This window comes from Lissotriton helveticus, chromosome 9 (assembly GCF_964261635.1).
Source record: "Lissotriton helveticus chromosome 9, aLisHel1.1, whole genome shotgun sequence".
Classification (NCBI taxonomy): Eukaryota; Metazoa; Chordata; class Amphibia; order Caudata; family Salamandridae; genus Lissotriton; species Lissotriton helveticus.
In genome coordinates, this window is record NC_136070.1 from 842,939,764 (window position 1) to 842,956,501 (window position 16,738).

At 46.7% G+C, this 16,738-nt stretch overlaps 1 protein-coding gene across 1 annotated transcript in view; it reads left to right on the plus strand.

Moving 5' to 3' along the window:
• DHX34 (DExH-box helicase 34) overlaps nt 1-16,738 on the plus strand; it is a 443,187-nt gene that overhangs the window by 240,177 nt on the left and 186,272 nt on the right. The window contains exon 10 of the mRNA XM_078661017.1: nt 11,653-11,886. Coding sequence (XP_078517143.1) covers nt 11,653-11,886 — 234 coding nt within the window. The remainder of the gene's footprint in view (nt 1-11,652; nt 11,887-16,738) is intronic.

A 16,738-nucleotide genomic window follows, 5' to 3' on the forward strand; every position in this document is an offset into this window, starting at 1 on the left:
ATACCCTGAGTTAAGAGAGGGGGTCCCAATACCTTATCCCCGCTAGAAGCATGAATGGGTTCGATGGTCGCCAGCAAACGGTCCAGTTTGTCCCCCAGTATCCTAACACGCTCCAACACAGGAAGCATATATGATTTAATAAGCTTCTCTAAGTTGGCAAGGGACACCTCCTGAACCCCATCACTACATAGTTCATTAGTTTCCAACCCCTGAGTGTCTAAAACCATGGGCTCTACGATGGATGGTAGAGCCGGTTCAGCTACCCGTTGAGGTGGTACTGGTGCTGGTGTGGGAGGCCGACCACTATATCCTTTTCTTTTTACCCCTCCCTTCCTCCTTCTTTTCCTTGGTGGTGATTGCGCAGCCCTTTTGGCCACGGCAGGCTTGGCTCTACTATTACAATCACTCTTCGAAGATAAACCATCGCCTAAAGTTAGACCAACCAGAGGAGGGGTGGGCAACATGGAGCGAGAGTCTAAATCAATTAAATTAGTAGGGGGAATGTTAGTCTCCACAAAACTAGAGTGATCAACAGGCGGGCAACCCAAGTGATCGCCGCTGGTAGCATTAACACAAAGCGGAGAAATAGTTGGGAATCTAAATATACTTGGGGTTAAATTGATGTCGGTAGCATCGGCCTCAATAGAGCTCAACCCATGGGCAACCATATCATGGGTAGAATTCAAGACAGTTTGAGACTGCATTGAAGTTCTCTTTAAATGCTCAATTGAACGCCGACGCTCTGCTCTTCTTTCGGCTAGGAGTAGATCCTTATCAACATCCTTTGTGGATTTTTTAAAAAATTTGTCGAGTGGCCCAAGAACCGAGTTGCCTACACCAGGGGGGGCAGACTGGCTCATGACGAAACCCACAAACAGTGATTTAAAAATAATGGAATGGACTTGCAACAAACAACAGTACTAAATGTTAATAACCTGGCCCAGCCCGGCCTCCTGCGGCCCCGGACGGCCACAGACGGTCCCGCCCTTGTCCCGGGCTTCTCCCGCGCGCTCTCCCGCGCTGCGGGAGTACTATTGGCTATTATAGGATTTGCACACAAAAGGTGGAAGGGGTGGGAGGGGTCGGGGAGAGCGGCCCAGGTGTTGCTCCTCCGGGCTGGCGGGCGCTCCTGGGAATTGGAGTCCCTCCGTGAGCGCACGCCGCTCGCAGCCCCGTCAAAGATTTCCCTCGGCTGACCCTCCGTCCTTAAGGCAGCAGCAGATTACACAGTGCGATGCGGGACCCGCGGAGCGGGTTCCGCGAGCAGTAGGGAGACAGGCAGGTCGGTCCCAAACAAACAAAGTGCTTTCCAGGCAGCAAAGCGTCCCACACGCTAACCAGGGAGTGCTGTTTAAAAATAATCGGTGGAAGGGTGGGAGGGGTCGGGGAGAGCGGCCCAGGTGTTGCTCCTCCGGGCTGGCGGGCGCTCCTGGGAATTGGAGTCCCTCCGTGAGCGCACGCCGCTCGCAGCCCCGTCAAAGATTTCCCTCGGCTGACCCTCCGTCCTTAAGGCAGCAGCAGATTACACAGTGCGATGCGGGACCCGCGGAGCGGGTTCCGCGAGCAGTAGGGAGACAGGCAGGTCGGTCCCAAACAAACAAAGTGCTTTCCAGGCAGCAAAGCGTCCCACACGCTAACCAGGGAGTGCTGTTTAAAAATAATCGGTGGAAGGGTGGGAGGGGTCGGGGAGAGCGGCCCAGGTGTTGCTCCTCCGGGCTGGCGGGCGCTCCTGGGAATTGGAGTCCCTCCGTGAGCGCACGCCGCTCGCAGCCCCGTCAAAGATTTCCCTCGGCTGACCCTCCGTCCTTAAGGCAGCAGCAGATTACACAGCGCGATGCGGGACCCGCGGAGCGGGTTCCGCGAGCAGTAGGGAGACAGGCAGGTCGGTCCCAAACAAACAAAGTGCTTTCCAGGCAGCAAAGCGTCCCACACGCTAACCAGGGAGTGCTGTTTAAAAATAATCGGTGGAAGGGTGGGAGGGGTCGGGGAGAGCGGCCCAGGTGTTGCTCCTCCGGGCTGGCGGGCGCTCCTGGGAATTGGAGTCCCTCCGTGAGCGCACGCCGCTCGCAGCCCTGTCAAAGATTTCCCTCGGCTGACCCTCCGTCCTTAAGGCAGCAGCAGATTACACAGCGCGATGCGGGACCCGCGGAGCGGGTTCCGCGAGCAGTAGGGAGACAGGCAGGTCGGTCCCAAACAAACAAAGTGCTTTCCAGGCAGCAAAGCAAAGGCTTTGTCAGTGTTTGTAATATTAGTAATAAAATACATAATTCTCTAACTTTGGATGGATAAAAGGCTAAACTTTCCTTCCTATGATACCATTTTGTATCTTTCAAATTAATGTATTTTCAAGTGGCGAAACCACTGAGCAAAATGGCAAGCATGTGGGAGTCTTTAAGATGCACGATTATGCAGCTGGTAGAGAGCAGCACAACATGTTCATGCCTTTTCCAGGCAAATACCGGTCTGTTTCAGCTACAGTGATGTACGCTGTATGTTCACCAAGTGTTACATACAGTCGGTTAGTCACCTATCTGGACCATCATAATTTGATTCCCAAGAGATCGATACCTGAATTAGAAGAGTAGTTTCGCTGGTCAGATAGATACCAATTATTACATAATTATGCAAACAAATTGTTTTTGAGTCAATTCACATTCAACTTTATGAGGGACCATTCTCCACACTTTAATTCTATGTCAGGACAGGAGGCTCTGATTATGCTTTTCTCATTTCTTTAATGAAATGCCCAGCAGCCAATAAATGAACAAAAAACTACATCTCCCATGAACACCCGGGAGTAACCATAGAGTATAGCGTATAAAAGGTCAACACATTAGTCTGTCTTCCTCTTTCTTTGCTGCTCCGCAGCCAGTTAAGTGCATTATCTTTATTACTCTTGGCATTCTACTGTTTATTTTACATTGTGCCTTGTTGCTTACTGTCGCTTTGTGCTTTGCCTTTGCGCAGTGTGTCGCGCGTCTGGGGGCTCGGTCTCCGTTGTTTTTCTTCGCGCTTTTCGCCGCTTTTAGCGTGCAGTTTGCCTGGTTACCGGAGCGTGTGTCTCACCTCCGTTTTGGTCGCCGAGTGCTTCCTAGCTGCTCGCGCGCTTCTTGTGGAGCGGGAGCAGGGGTTCCGTTTGTTTTGGAGCGCGAGCGCTCCTCGGCGGTTTTCACTGGCAGGCGACAGTCGCGCATGCGCGCTGTCCCGTTTCCGGTTGCTTTCTCTTCAGCTGGTTGAGTGACGGCGTTTGTTGACGTCTTGCCCACGGCCTGTCAGTGCAATTAACCCCGTCTGACGCCGAGGTCTTTTAGGACTTTGGTTGTATATTCCTGGCATAGGCTCTGCCTAGAGTGTGGTTTGGTGCAGGCTTTGGCTCCCTCCACGTCTTATTTGCTAGCAAGTCAGGTTTGTTCCTGCTTTTAAGCCTGCTTTGGGGTTTATACACTCCCCCTTGACTTGTGTTTTTCCAACACTCCATATTTTTTTCTAGTCGTCTTGTGGGCATTTTACCTCTACCTTGGTGTAGAATGGCTGACTATTATGATGACGCTGAAGACGACTACTATTATGCTGATGAGGAGGAAGGCTCCTTGGAACAGGATTTAGTTGAACAATTGGACAAGGGTGTTCAACAGTCCGTTAACAAAGCACTAGTACGTGCTATTAATCCTTTGAAGCGTCATCTCAATCTCTATGCACAGCAGCAGGGCTGGTTGCCTGCTTCCAAGAAAACGGCGAAGTCGCCTGTTAACCCTCACAAGACTGACTTTCAGCGTCTGGCGAAAAGTTTGGCATCTGCGCCATCCTCAACTGCTTGTCTTCACGATGCTGATTCGGACAACGTGCTATCTTCCGCATCTTCAGACCATGTTTCCCCTCCACCTAAAAAACGGGTCTGTAAAGAACATTTTGTAGACGCTCCCGAGCGTCCTCCGGTGCTCAATTTCGAGCCTGCAGACATCATTCATCCGAACTCTTCCTCATGGATGCCTTCTCCAGCTGTAGCTGCTTACATTGAGGCGCATATCCGCCAGCCTTTTGAGGCTTCAGTTCGTGCCCGGTTGCGCTCAGAGTGCCCGAGGCCTGATTTGTCTGCCCATTTGGCTGAGACACCTGACGTTGACCCCATGATGGTCACGTATTTGAAAAAATATGCCAAGGACCCGAAGAAAGGCCTTGATAGATCTTGGCGGTCTTGTCAAGATAAGATGTTAGACCTGCTTGGGCCTCTCACTAAGATTTTGGACCTAGGTTACAGAGCACAAGAAGCTTCTGCCCTTGTGAACCCAAAGGAGATGATCGAATGGGCGCAACGGGCGATTTGCCAATTGGGAAATGCAAATTGTGCAATGTCTGCGGAACGTCGCAGGTCCATCTTGTTGAAGCTTGACCCTAGACTCTCTGAATTAGCCACTTCAGAGTCGGGCCCTGAGGCGGACGGCCTCCTGTTTGGTCAGCCATTCCTTAAGGAACTCACGCGCTTTGTATCCACCTTCAGTGGCATCGACAAGGCGCAGGCCTCCTTGCGGCGAGCCATGCGTCCGGTTTTTGGAAAGGCCGGACGAGGTAGGGGACGCTCGTTCGGCCGTGGTTCTGCCAATCAGTCCCAGAGGGGCAATTCCTCTCAGCACAGAGGCTCCTACGACGCAGGTTATTCATCGAGAGCCAACTTTTATCCTTCCAGAAAAGGAAAAGGCCAGTACGGCAAAGGACGCTCCGGTGGTCATCAGGGACAATACCAGGATTCCCACTCTACAGGTGAGCCTGATTCGTGCATGCGATGTGATGTTGGGGGGTCGCATTCAGTTTTTCCTGCAGAATTGGCGCATGCTCTCCGGCGATGCTTGGGTGCTACAAACTGTTCAAGGGTTCAGAATAGAATTCTATCACCCGATGCATCAGACTTGTCCCCCTCCTTGTCTACGTTTTTCCCTTCAGGATCAGGTTTGTCTTTCCGAGGAGATAGACTCTCTCCTCAGGAAGGGGGCGGTTGTTCCAACCACCCGTCATCCAAAGGGTTTTGCCAGCTCTGTCTTTCTGGTCGAGAAAAAAGGGGGCGGTGCTCGCCTTGTTCTCAACCTGAAAGACTTCAACGGCGGAGTCGTCTATCGACATTTCAAAATGGAGGGAATCCATCTCTTGAGGGATCTCCTTCGAGAAGGGGATTGGATGGTCCGGCTGGACCTCAAAGATGCGTACCTCTCGGTTCCGATTTACAAACCACATCGCCGTTTTCTCCAGTTTCTCTGGCAGGGGGTCTGGTACGAGTATCAGGTTCTCCCGTTCGGTCTTTCGTCGGCACCATGGTGCTTCACGAAGCTGTTGAGACCGGTTGTGGAACATCTTCGGTCTCTGGGTGTCAGGTTGATTATTTATCTGGACGATATTCTCCTTATGGCGGATTGTCCTCTCAAACTTCTTCAACATCTGGAATTGTCCATCACTCTTTTACAGTCTCTGGGTTTTCTAATCAATGTTCAGAAATCGGTTTTGGTTCCAGCTCAGTGTATCGATTTCCTGGGCTTCCAGATCGACTCGGTAGCTTGTCAACTTCTCTTGCCCAACCAAAAGATGCGTTATATCAAGAGAGAGTTGACATCTGTTATTTCCAGACCGACTGTGTCGTTGAGGTCGTTGGCACGTGTAGTAGGTCTGCTGGCGTCGTCCATTCAGGCGATATTTCCGGGTCCTCTACATTACAGGGCAATGCAGCGCCTGAAAATTCTTCATCTCCGGAAAGGTCTCGGATATTCCGATCAGATTCCTCTTACGGAGGAGGTCCGGTGGGAGATGCAGTGGTGGTTGGACCACATGGAGGCCTGGAACGGCCGAGCCCTCTTCGGTGTGTCCCCGGATCTAGTGATAGAATCCGATGCCAGTCGGTGGGGCTGGGGAGCCCGTTGCGGCTCGGTCTCGACCGGGGGTCGTTGGTCCCCTCAGGAATTGACACTACATATCAACTGTCTGGAACTTCTAGCGGGTTCCTTTGCGATCAAATGTTTTTCCCCCCTGCAGACCAGTTGTTGTGTCCTTCTCCGGATGGACAATATATCAGCAGTCCGCTATGTAAACAAACTAGGCGGGACCAGGTCCAAAGTCCTGGCGGAGATCGCCAAAGATTTTTGGCACTTCTGTCTGCAGAGGAAGATCACTGTTATTGCGGAGTACCTTCCGGGATGCCACAATCAGATAGCGGACTGGCACTCCAGGCATCTCCGGGATTACAGCGATTGGAGGCTGCATCCTCGGGTCTTCCGTGCTCTCCATCGGCGTTGGGGTCCTTGCCAACTAGATCTCTTTGCCTCACGCCTCAATGCGCAGCTTCCGCATTTTTACAGTTGGAGGCCGGACCCTCAGGCTCTGGCCACGGATGCCTTTCTCCAGCAGTGGCCATCGACCCTCTGCTATGCCTTCCCTCCATTTCTAATGATTCCCAGGGTATTGGCCTACTCCAAACGATTTCAGACGGATCTGATTCTGATTGCCCCTCTCTGGAGGGCTCAAGCGTGGTTTCCGGTCCTTCTAGAAATGTGTTCGGCTCCACCGTTTCTCCTTCCCCCATTGTGGAATCTCCTGTTGGACCCTCTCGGAGATCCTCATCCCCTGATCCTCTCAGGCTCCCTCCCCCTTCTCGCGTGGAGGATCTCGGGGATCGCTGGTCGCTCCCAGGCCTTTCAAGCGACGCTTCCAAGCTCCTTAGTGAGGCATGGGCTCCCAATACTCACAAACGGTATAAGGGGTCTTGGAAGCGTTGGTGCGATTGGTGTTCACAACAACAAGTTGATCCCGTTTCAGCAGATATCAGCTTGATTGTTAATTTCTTGGCATCCTTAGCCACCTCTGGTCTGGCTTATTCGACTATCAATGGTTTCCGGTCGGCTATCTCGGCGGGTCATGCCCACATAGATGGGAAACCCGCGGGTGAACATCCTTTTGTTTCCAGGTTACTTAAAGGAGTTCGTTTTGCAAAACCCCCCACTCCTAAGTATGTTACCTTGTGGGATGTTTCAGTTGTCCTCAGATTCTTGGAGGCCTGGCCTTCCAATGCTTCCTTATCTCGCAAGCAACTATCTGCAAAACTGACTATGTTGCTATGTTTGGTCTCATGTAAGCGCGTGTCGGACGTACACGCTTTGGATCTGGCGGGTCGCAGCTTCACTCCTGAAGGAGTTTCCTTTCGTCTCTCCAGACGTACCAAATCTAATACGCCTTCTATTTCTTATCCTTCTTTTCCTTCTCACCCCAACCTTTGTGTGGTTCAATGCCTGAAGGATTATGAGGTGAGTACCGCTTCTTTGCGCTCAGACATGCAGGGTCAGCTTCTGATTGCATTACAAAGGCCTTTTCGCCCTGTCTCTCCAGCTACCTTGGCGCGCTGGGTGCGGGGGCTTATGTCTGAAGCAGGAATTGATGTTTCTGTGTTTGGCGCACACTCTGCACGTGGAGCGATGGCATCCAAAGCTTATTCCATGGGTGTTACTCTGTTTGATATCATGAAGGCTGCAGATTGGTCATCTGCTTCTGTGTTTAAGACGTTTTATTTTAAGCCTATTGATAGTGTTGCTTCTGTGGTGGTGGATCAGCTTTAAAAAAGCATAATCAGAGCCTCCTGTCCTGACATAGAATTAAAAATTTGCAAACATTCGTGACAAGAATTTTCAATTCTATTAAGGACTAGGAGGCGAGGATTATCCCACCCGTGTTTCATATTTGTATGCTAATGTATTATGACTGTATATACGCAGTTACAAATATTTCATTCCTTGTTCTCCCTCCCTGACTTGTTGTTCAGTAATATTACTTTGGATATTATGGCTTCGTATCTTTTTTCCAGGTTCAGACCAGAAGTGATGAATTTTGTTCCTCGGCGGAATCGGTTGCTCCTCCTGGTTTCTGGACCCATGGTTCTTCGGCTGCCTTTTTCAGGATCCTCTGGATGACAGCGGCCTGTTTGGAATTGTTGTTCCTGTTGTATTTAGGATTTTATTTTAACTTGGACATTTTCCCACAAAGAAAGAGGAAGACAGACTAATGTGTTGACCTTTTATATGCTATACTCTATGGTTACTCCCGGGTGTTCATGGGAGATGTAGTTTTTTGTTCATTTATTGGCTGCTGGGCATTTCATTAAAGAAATGAGAAAAGCATAATCCTTGCCTCCTAGTCCTTAATAGAATTGAAAATTCTTGTCACGAATGTTTGCAAATTTTTTAATTGGATTGAACCGCAGAAGGAAAGCCCAATAGTCATCAAATTGCGCTATGGAATGCTCGCTTTGGCCTTGTTTAGGTAGAGATGGGGGCTGGAGCGTACCCATCTTCTGCTGTTTGTAGTTTTTGCTTAGACAATGAGGAAGGCAAATATACACTTCTTGCTTTTCTACTCAGTATATATGATATTTCCAATTAAGTGGTTGGTCACTTCAGTGACCACAATTCAAAGAGGGAGGGACAAGGAGCTAATTGGAAAAAGGTCCTGTACCGATGCTCCTAAAGATAATGGCAAATACTAAAGGTGGTACCAGTTCCTAAAAGAGAGTAAGAGGATCGCAGCCTGTTATGGTTGCAAGTACGGGTAAGGTGTCTCCAAAGACAAGGAATGAGTGTGTCAAGAGTGGGGAGTGGTACTCATGTGTGTGTTGTGCCCTCACACACCCTTTCGAGTGTAAAGCATCATCATTGGGCACTGCTCCTCGTGGGGGTGGCGTTGCAGTCCCTCATGGGCACTCAAAGAGGACACTTTGATGGAGATCTTTTAGGAGTTGCCGCAGTTGTGCATGTGGGTGTGTGGGCCTAGTGGTGAGTGTGTGTGACAGTAAAATAACCCGTTGGTGCCCTAATGTATTATTACAGGGTCCTCAGGGTTAAGCTAAAATCAAAACTGGGATGGAGATGCTCATTATGGTGATAGAGAGGGGTAAAAAACAAATAGATTCCCACTTCTGTCAAACTGTGTGACAATGTGGTGTGGTGTTTAAAGGTGAGAGGTCGACATGTTTCGTGCTGCTAGTTGGTCCCTAATGGATCCCAGAGCGCTTCATCAGGACCGTGAGTGTCAATATAGGAAGGGAGGAGTAGGGAAAAAGGCTCCCTATATTCCTATCATGCCTTCATTGAGGATGTATGAGTTATTAGAGAGAGACAAGTCTTATTTGTGTGCTCTAGTTCAAACCCTTCCCGGGATGGAATAGCGCTTCTGTGACAGAATGCGGTCTAGAGTGAAAGGGGAGTTGTCACCTGCCTACCGGATCCTGGGGACCTAACAGCCTACCCAGTCCGCCGGTCACACTTCAGGTCAGGTGCGATCAAAACGTGCAAAACTGCTCTAGAATTCTGCAAGCTAGCATTATCTGGAGCCATGGCTATGTGGTTTCAAGGTTTATGGTGCATGGAGACAGCGTGCACTCAATTTATGAAATATCATAACACAGAGACGGAATATTAAGGTGCTGACCATTGCCAAAATAGATTTTAATAGGTGGTAACACAGCCAAACGTCCCCGTTGCCATCACTTTGCAGGCATTTGACAGCTGTCACACTTTTTTATGCCATTTTGATATCACTAGGAGGCACTTTCTTGTAGAACAAGAAAAACATTTCTAGTAAACAGCCTGGTCGCCTTCAAGATGAATAAAGGTGTGAATTTCGACAAAAAGTGAATGTTCTCATCTACCTTTGGTATTCTCAGATAAATGCTAGCAGAGACAATAACCTGGTAGAAAATAGAACTGGAATAAACTTAGTTCATCCCCAAAATCTGGAGTCTTGTGTCTTTCAGGTGCTTGCTAGATGGTGGCTTGTTGTATAGAGTATCGAGTATCAACCTACCAATACTTTTGTTTTCCAGGCGAACACAAAATAAACAACATCTTAAAAACAAAGCACTGTTGTAAGATGAAGATGTACAAAGTTAAAGACTGACACCCCTCTCAAATATTGCTAAAATAATTCCCTCCTATGTCAATGCAGTTTTCAGTGTGTTTGGCTACAGTTTACATCACTGCCTTGCAAGCACTGCATAATATTTCAGCTTGTGTAGCGTATGGCTTGCTCCACACGGTGTGTTCCATTCACATTGGCTTGTAGGACAGAGCACACTTTCATGCACTCTGCCCAGAACAGAAATCCTAAAGACAGCATTCGGTGTGCTTATTCACAGGATTAATGATTCATTTTATGCAATATATGCAATGTCTCAAAAATTATCCCAAGATGCTTTACTTATAAATCGACCTTGCTTGCTCACACAAGTAAACTGTAATTCATTTGAGGTTCTGCAGATCTCTTGTGTCAATATGAGCTGGGTGCAGGTTAATGTGACAAATAGGGGCCTCCAGTTTCTGCACAGCTCTTAATTAAATGTAATGGACACCCTTGAAAAGCTGGCAGGCAAGAGAATTGCTTTCCTTCTTGGCGAGACCCAAAGAGTATGGAAAAGGCACCACTTTTGAGTAGTGTAGGCATAGTGAAAGTCTGGCTGGGCGGAATTCTCATTACAAAGGTGTAAATTCTGGCATTTTTGTTATGCGAAATCCCGAAAATTTAATCATTATGCCAGTTTGTGTCATTTCAAGTACACTCCAGAAGAACTCCTATATATGGAGCTTGGGAGTAACTGAGACAAACTGAACGCCAGAGGCTGTTTAAAGCATCTGTATTTTTTGCACAATTTTTTTGCCAAAACTGAAGGAAGGCCTAATTTTGCTTGAATATGTAGCGCTAAACACCAGTTTTGCATTTCACTTCATTTCACATGTTTTCTAAATTTCATGTAGTTAGGCATAAGGAAATTATGCACATTTCGCACACCCCTGGAGGAACTGAATATGTTTGAAAAGCAATTCTAACCACTAGGTATGTCACTGCTCGTTACAGATAACAACATAAGAGACAATATTTCGAACAGAGTAAAATGGATAATAAAAGGAGAAGGGGGTGAAAATGCACTCCATGGAATCTGACATTTTTACACCAAAAAGTGGTGAACCCTGCTTCATAAATGTCAGAAATAACTGGGGTATGAAGAGTGTTAAGGGTTTAGCCAGCTGCAGAATTGGTTCGATTTTAAAGATAGGTAAGCACAACGGATTATTGGAAGACTTCAGCACTCTTCTAAAATTGAAGGATTTAATATCTGAATTAGCTAGATTAGCCTCATTGAAGACACTAACGAGGAAAGTGTGAACAAATGTGGAACAAGTGGATCACTGTATGTGAATGCTACAATATTGCTTTCATCATATGTCTGATTCCATGGATCTACCTTTGGAGTTGCCTACATTATTTCCCACCTTCCCTCTCTTTTTCTACCCCCTCTGTCAGGAAACTAAAGTAGCTCAGCTATGAAGTGCAACATTAATTGATATAGAAGCAAATTACTATACATGGTAACGTGTGAGGCTAGCATAGTGGGATTATATTATTTTTTTTCATAATAAAAAAAGGAAAATCTGATCTAAGAAAAAATAAAACAATCCTGTTTTTTGACATTCCATGCATTTCCCAATATAAACATGGCCAGGAAAGCTTTTGAAACGTTTGAGCTGTGACTTCATTGTATTAAGAAAGGGGAAGCGAAGCGACCACTTTTCTAAAAAAAAAAGAAAAAAAAATATTCCCCTAAATGTGCCTGTGTTGTTATCTCTCATTTAGGAATTGCTGAAAGACCATCGGCTGCTAGAAGACACAAACATTCCGTCTGGTGACAGCTACAGTCGGCAGCGGAAACACCGGGAGCGCAAACAGCTGTATCAGCTGAAGCGAAAGCACGAAGAAACAGATGGGCGTAAGCGCAAAGTCCTCAGACTGGAGGAGGAGGACATGGGCTCCTCAAGCGATGAAGGGACCACTGATGGTGCCAACAAGAACAGTAGTGTTGATATTCAGGTTGGTAACAATAGGCTTCAGTGGCTAAAGATGTAATGATAAGAAATTGGATTGTCAGTTGAGGGGAGCAAGTACCCACCACAAGAAATATTCAAAATCCTTGTCAGGGTTATCCTCTAAAGTCACTAAGTAACCCTGAGCTCATCCGCGATAGCTATGACACAGAGCAGACAGGCTTAACTTGGAGTCAATGTGTAAAGTGGTTATGCATTACTAAGACAAATAAAGTTGAAATGCAAAACAACAAAAATCCCAAAATTACTTTGAAAAATGGATTAAAATGTAATAAGTTAAAATGACGAAAATCCTAGAAGCACAAAATGCAAATGGTAGTCAGTGGTCATCGTAGAACAGGACCTAAACGCATTTTGATTTGGAACGCAGGTCAGATACACTAACCAGGTTCCTCCTGGACAAAGATTCTACCTTCTGACATTAGCCCTTAAGTCCCATACCACCATAGACGTACACTTCTAAAGCCCAGAGGACCTCAAGGGAGGCCCTTAGAGACTCGCAGGGTGAAAGGCAGAGGCCACTATGAGGTTCCAGTCCAGGTCCAGTTGCCATTGGTCAGCTGGGCATTAGCAGCACTAGGTCTCCTGTAGCTTGTTGTGTCCCTGTAGCGTTGACAGCAGTCAGCCTTATGACCCTTGATAACCACATCTTTGTTCTGTGTACAATAGGGAGCATGTTCAGTCTTCTAGACTTTTCTTAGGTCTCAGACAGCGGGTTCAGTCCTCTTTTGATCTTTCACATGTCCAGGATTATTTAGAAGTGGGTGACTGATGATGCCACATTTACACCTGCTACGAACTAGTCTGTGGGAGTGATCCCTAGGGCCATCATAACCAATGGGTAAAAGTTCATGTGGTTAACCCTACACCTGTTGGGCATTTTCAAGATGGTCAAAGTTTTCTGCGACAATAAATGAGGCTCTGAGTGTTGAGTGCTCTATGGTAATCTCAATGTCCTTCCAAATCTATCACTAAAACCCAGGTTTAGGCATTCCCTGTACTCCCAACAATCTCCAAGACCGACGTCTAGTAGAATAAAGCTACTTTTTAGCAACCAGACAGTAGATATACACAAATTGTTTTGGCATTCTGTTTCTCTCCTTTGAAATGCAAAACATGTTATATGTATCCCCAGCAGACCTGTCAAATAGGCTGTGACACTGTAATGTCAAAAGGATACCTTCTGTGATTGGGGCCTGACTGGTTGGGAGGGGACAAAAGAAGGTCCTTGCCCAAGTGTCAACTTACATTTGACTGTGACTGGGGAGGCTTTTTCGAAGTGCACTCCAAGTGTCCTATAACATTCCCAGCAGATCCGCCACACAGGATGTGACATTCAAGCAGGATATGGCACTTTTTTAGGCCAAAAAGGATACACTCAGCTCCCCTGCATATTCTGTCAGGGTCGGATGGGTCATCTATGCCCATTCAGGTTAGCCTATTGTTCGCTCCTGGGAGCACCTTATAATCTTATTCATACCCACTTAAAGGCTAATTGATCGCTGGCCGAAGTGGGAGAGCAAAATTAAGATTTGGCTTCCAGGGACTGCTGGCAGGCAAAGGTAACTTTCTAAAAATTACTTTTCCATAACATTTGAGAAAAGAACGACTTCACAATTAACTTGGATTTTTGATAACTATTAAAATTAGTTTCTAATTATTTTTCTAGCTAGTCTCCTTTTTTAGATACACTATTAGTATTTAATATTGCCTTCCATTGAGTTCCTAGAAGCAACCAACCTTGCTCAGTGAAAATAGCTTTGAGCTGCTAGTCACTGTAAAGCTATGTTTAACATTAAACTTGTACATATCCTGCTTTTAAGTACTATGCACCCTGCCAAATGGGATAAAAGGCCAAGTAGTCGGTGACTTATAAATATTTAAAAGTAAGATTTAGGCCCATCGAAAGGGGTTCTTTAGACACTGCAAATTTGCAGTTTCAACCTGCACAGCCAGGCTACTGGTGACATGCTGGCTGTCATGCTTACATGGTCACTGTAGTGTATGGCACAATGGGTATACCTCAGTCCACTTTTGGCATATAGCTTACAGGACCTGGGTACACCTTGGTACCATATACCAGGGACTTAAGGGTAATTTAAAGATGCCTATCTGGTTGTACTAATTTCATTATGTTGAAAGGAGGAGCACAAGCACTTTACCACTGGTTAGCAGGGGTTATGTGCACAGTGTTCTACAGTCAGACAAAATAGGGTTCAGGGAAATAAAATCTGCGGTGACCCTGCAGAATTGACAGATTTCCAACAGTAAATTATCATGTTGTTTTTGAAAAGAGGCCTGTATATTAGTAAAGTGAAATTACAACATTTATACTGCTTATCAGGTTTACTTATCCGTCTGTTCTCTGCTTATCCTATTTTATTTTGAAAGTTTTATAGACCGCGAACAAGATCCTTGCGGATATCAGAGCGCTTCACACACATAGAGGTTATATATCCAACAAAGAGGTTACTTATACAAACCAATAAAGCAGATAGATCATGTAAACATAACATCTTTTGCAATGTTGAGCAAAACGGTGCAAGACAATGAAGACCGATTAAGTCAAGGCAACAATAGTGCCTAGGTGGTCTAGAAGACCATTGTCATAAAAGGAATACTGGTGAAGGTGCGAGTGTTCTCAGGAATTCCTTAGTCTATGTTCATGTGAATTTTGCCAAGAGAATTGATTTTACTTCCTTTTTGAAGGATCCTATGTCTTGTGAGAGCAGGCATGGTTTCCCCATCGGGGCTCTGGGGCTGCGCCCCTCTAAAATTCCTACACATTATATTAAAAAAAAATTAATAGATCGATTTATTTGGAGGCACGAGCGTATCTCTAAACAAATCGACATATTTAAGTCTGGACTGTCTGTCCCAGGCTGCCTGCCCTCCTCGCTCTGAAGTAGGAGACAGAATCCAGTCAGTAAATCAACTTTCTGCACTGTGATGCACAACGCAGTGCTTACCTTTCTAAAGCCCTTCATTGCCATTGTGGTCTACAGTTGTATGCACTGTAGGCTAGTGACGCTATCCGCGTTACGGTTTCAGATGTCGTAGACTTCATCCCTGCGTGATTTCAGACGTCCATCCTTCACAGGCATAGATCCCACGCTTTACTGGTCCTATTGGACTTAAGTGCGGCGTTTGACACCGTATCACATCCCGTACTACTGGACCGACTGAGTGAAAAGGGAATAACCGGACCTGCTCATGAGTGGCTGGTTTCCTTTCTTAAGAACAGGAGATTTCAAGTGCATTGCCCACCATGCAAATCCAGTGTAAGATGTCTCAGGCAAGGGGTTCCACAGGGCTCTATTCTGAGCCCTACATTATTCAATCTGTACATGGAACCCCTTGCCAATCTGGTGGAGTCATATGGTGTGGCAATAGTCTCCTATGCAGATGATACACAACTGGTGATCAATCTGTCCCGTGATCCAGTTGTGGATGCTGAGAACTTCTCGGCTTGCCTTGTGGCACTTGACGGCTGGATGAAACAGAACTGTCTCCGCCTTAATGGTAGCAAGACGGAAGTTCTTATTGTAGGTCCATGTCCTTCCATCTGGACCTCTGCCTGGTGGCCCACTGAACTGGGCTCTGTCCCGGTCCCAGTAGACACAGTTAAGAATCTTGGCTTTCTTCTGGACTCTAGCCTAGCCTACACCAATCATGTGGGTAAGGTCGCGGGAAAATGCTATGGACTCCTGAAGGTCCTAAGGAAAATCCTGGACCTATTGCCCCCCAGCTCCAGAAAAACTATGGTACACGCCTTGGTCACCACCCAGTTTGATTATGGGAACTCCCTCCTATGTGGACTTAGTAAAAAGGGCCTAACACAGCTGCAACGCGTCCAGAACGCAGCTGCGAGGCTGGTCCTTCACCTCCCTAGGAGAGCCTCTGGTAAACATGCATTACGCTCCCTTCATTGGCTCCCAATAAAGGAAAGAATCAAATTTAAAACTATGTGCATCACCCACCGTATAGCTCACATAAAAGCACCCCCATATCTTCAGGACTTGCTTCCAGTCTATCGCCCTGCACGTCCTTTGAGGTCGATGGGTAGCATGCTATTAGTGGTGCCTCGGATACATAGAGCAAGGATGGGAGGACGTTCATTCAGACACCATGCCAGCAACGACTGGAATAACCTACCCATCGAACTGAGGATGGAGCCGTCTGAAACCAGGTTCAGACAGAGGCTGAAAACCCATCTTTTCCCCATGATAAACTCAGCATAGTTCACCCGTGTCCCTGTGTTCACCCTCTGTGAGCTAAGCTGAAGAGATGTAGGTAGGGTCGTCAGCGCGGGGACGCACTGTTCTCTGTGCAACCAAGCGCTTAACAAATGTCATAAACTAAACTAACTAAACTACCATTCATCATACGTATGAGTGGATGCAAGCATATCTGATTTGGTGCTTTGTCTTTGGTAATGTTAAGTGTAAGAATGCTAATCCTGTGTTATGTATATTGGGCTGATACCTCTCATCACACTAACCTCCCCCACTTTGACACCCCAGTTCCTGGCTGTAGGTCGCTGTCTCCTCTAGAAGTGGGTCTGCTGTATTTGTTCCCCCGCAAAATTGATCCAAAAGACTAGCAGGGTTCTTGTTCCCTTGTGAAGCTGATCCAAATATCCAAGTCAAGCGCAAAGCGAGAAATATGTGCTTACAGTAGTAGACAGTTATCTGATGTATGACATTAAAACTGAACCTATCTTCGTGCCCTTAAGTTAACATTGATGCCAAAAACATGAATTGTTTTACGAACAATAAATATTAAAAACGTTAAGGTAATGCAAGTCATTGATTTAGTTCCTCTCTTATTTCACATTC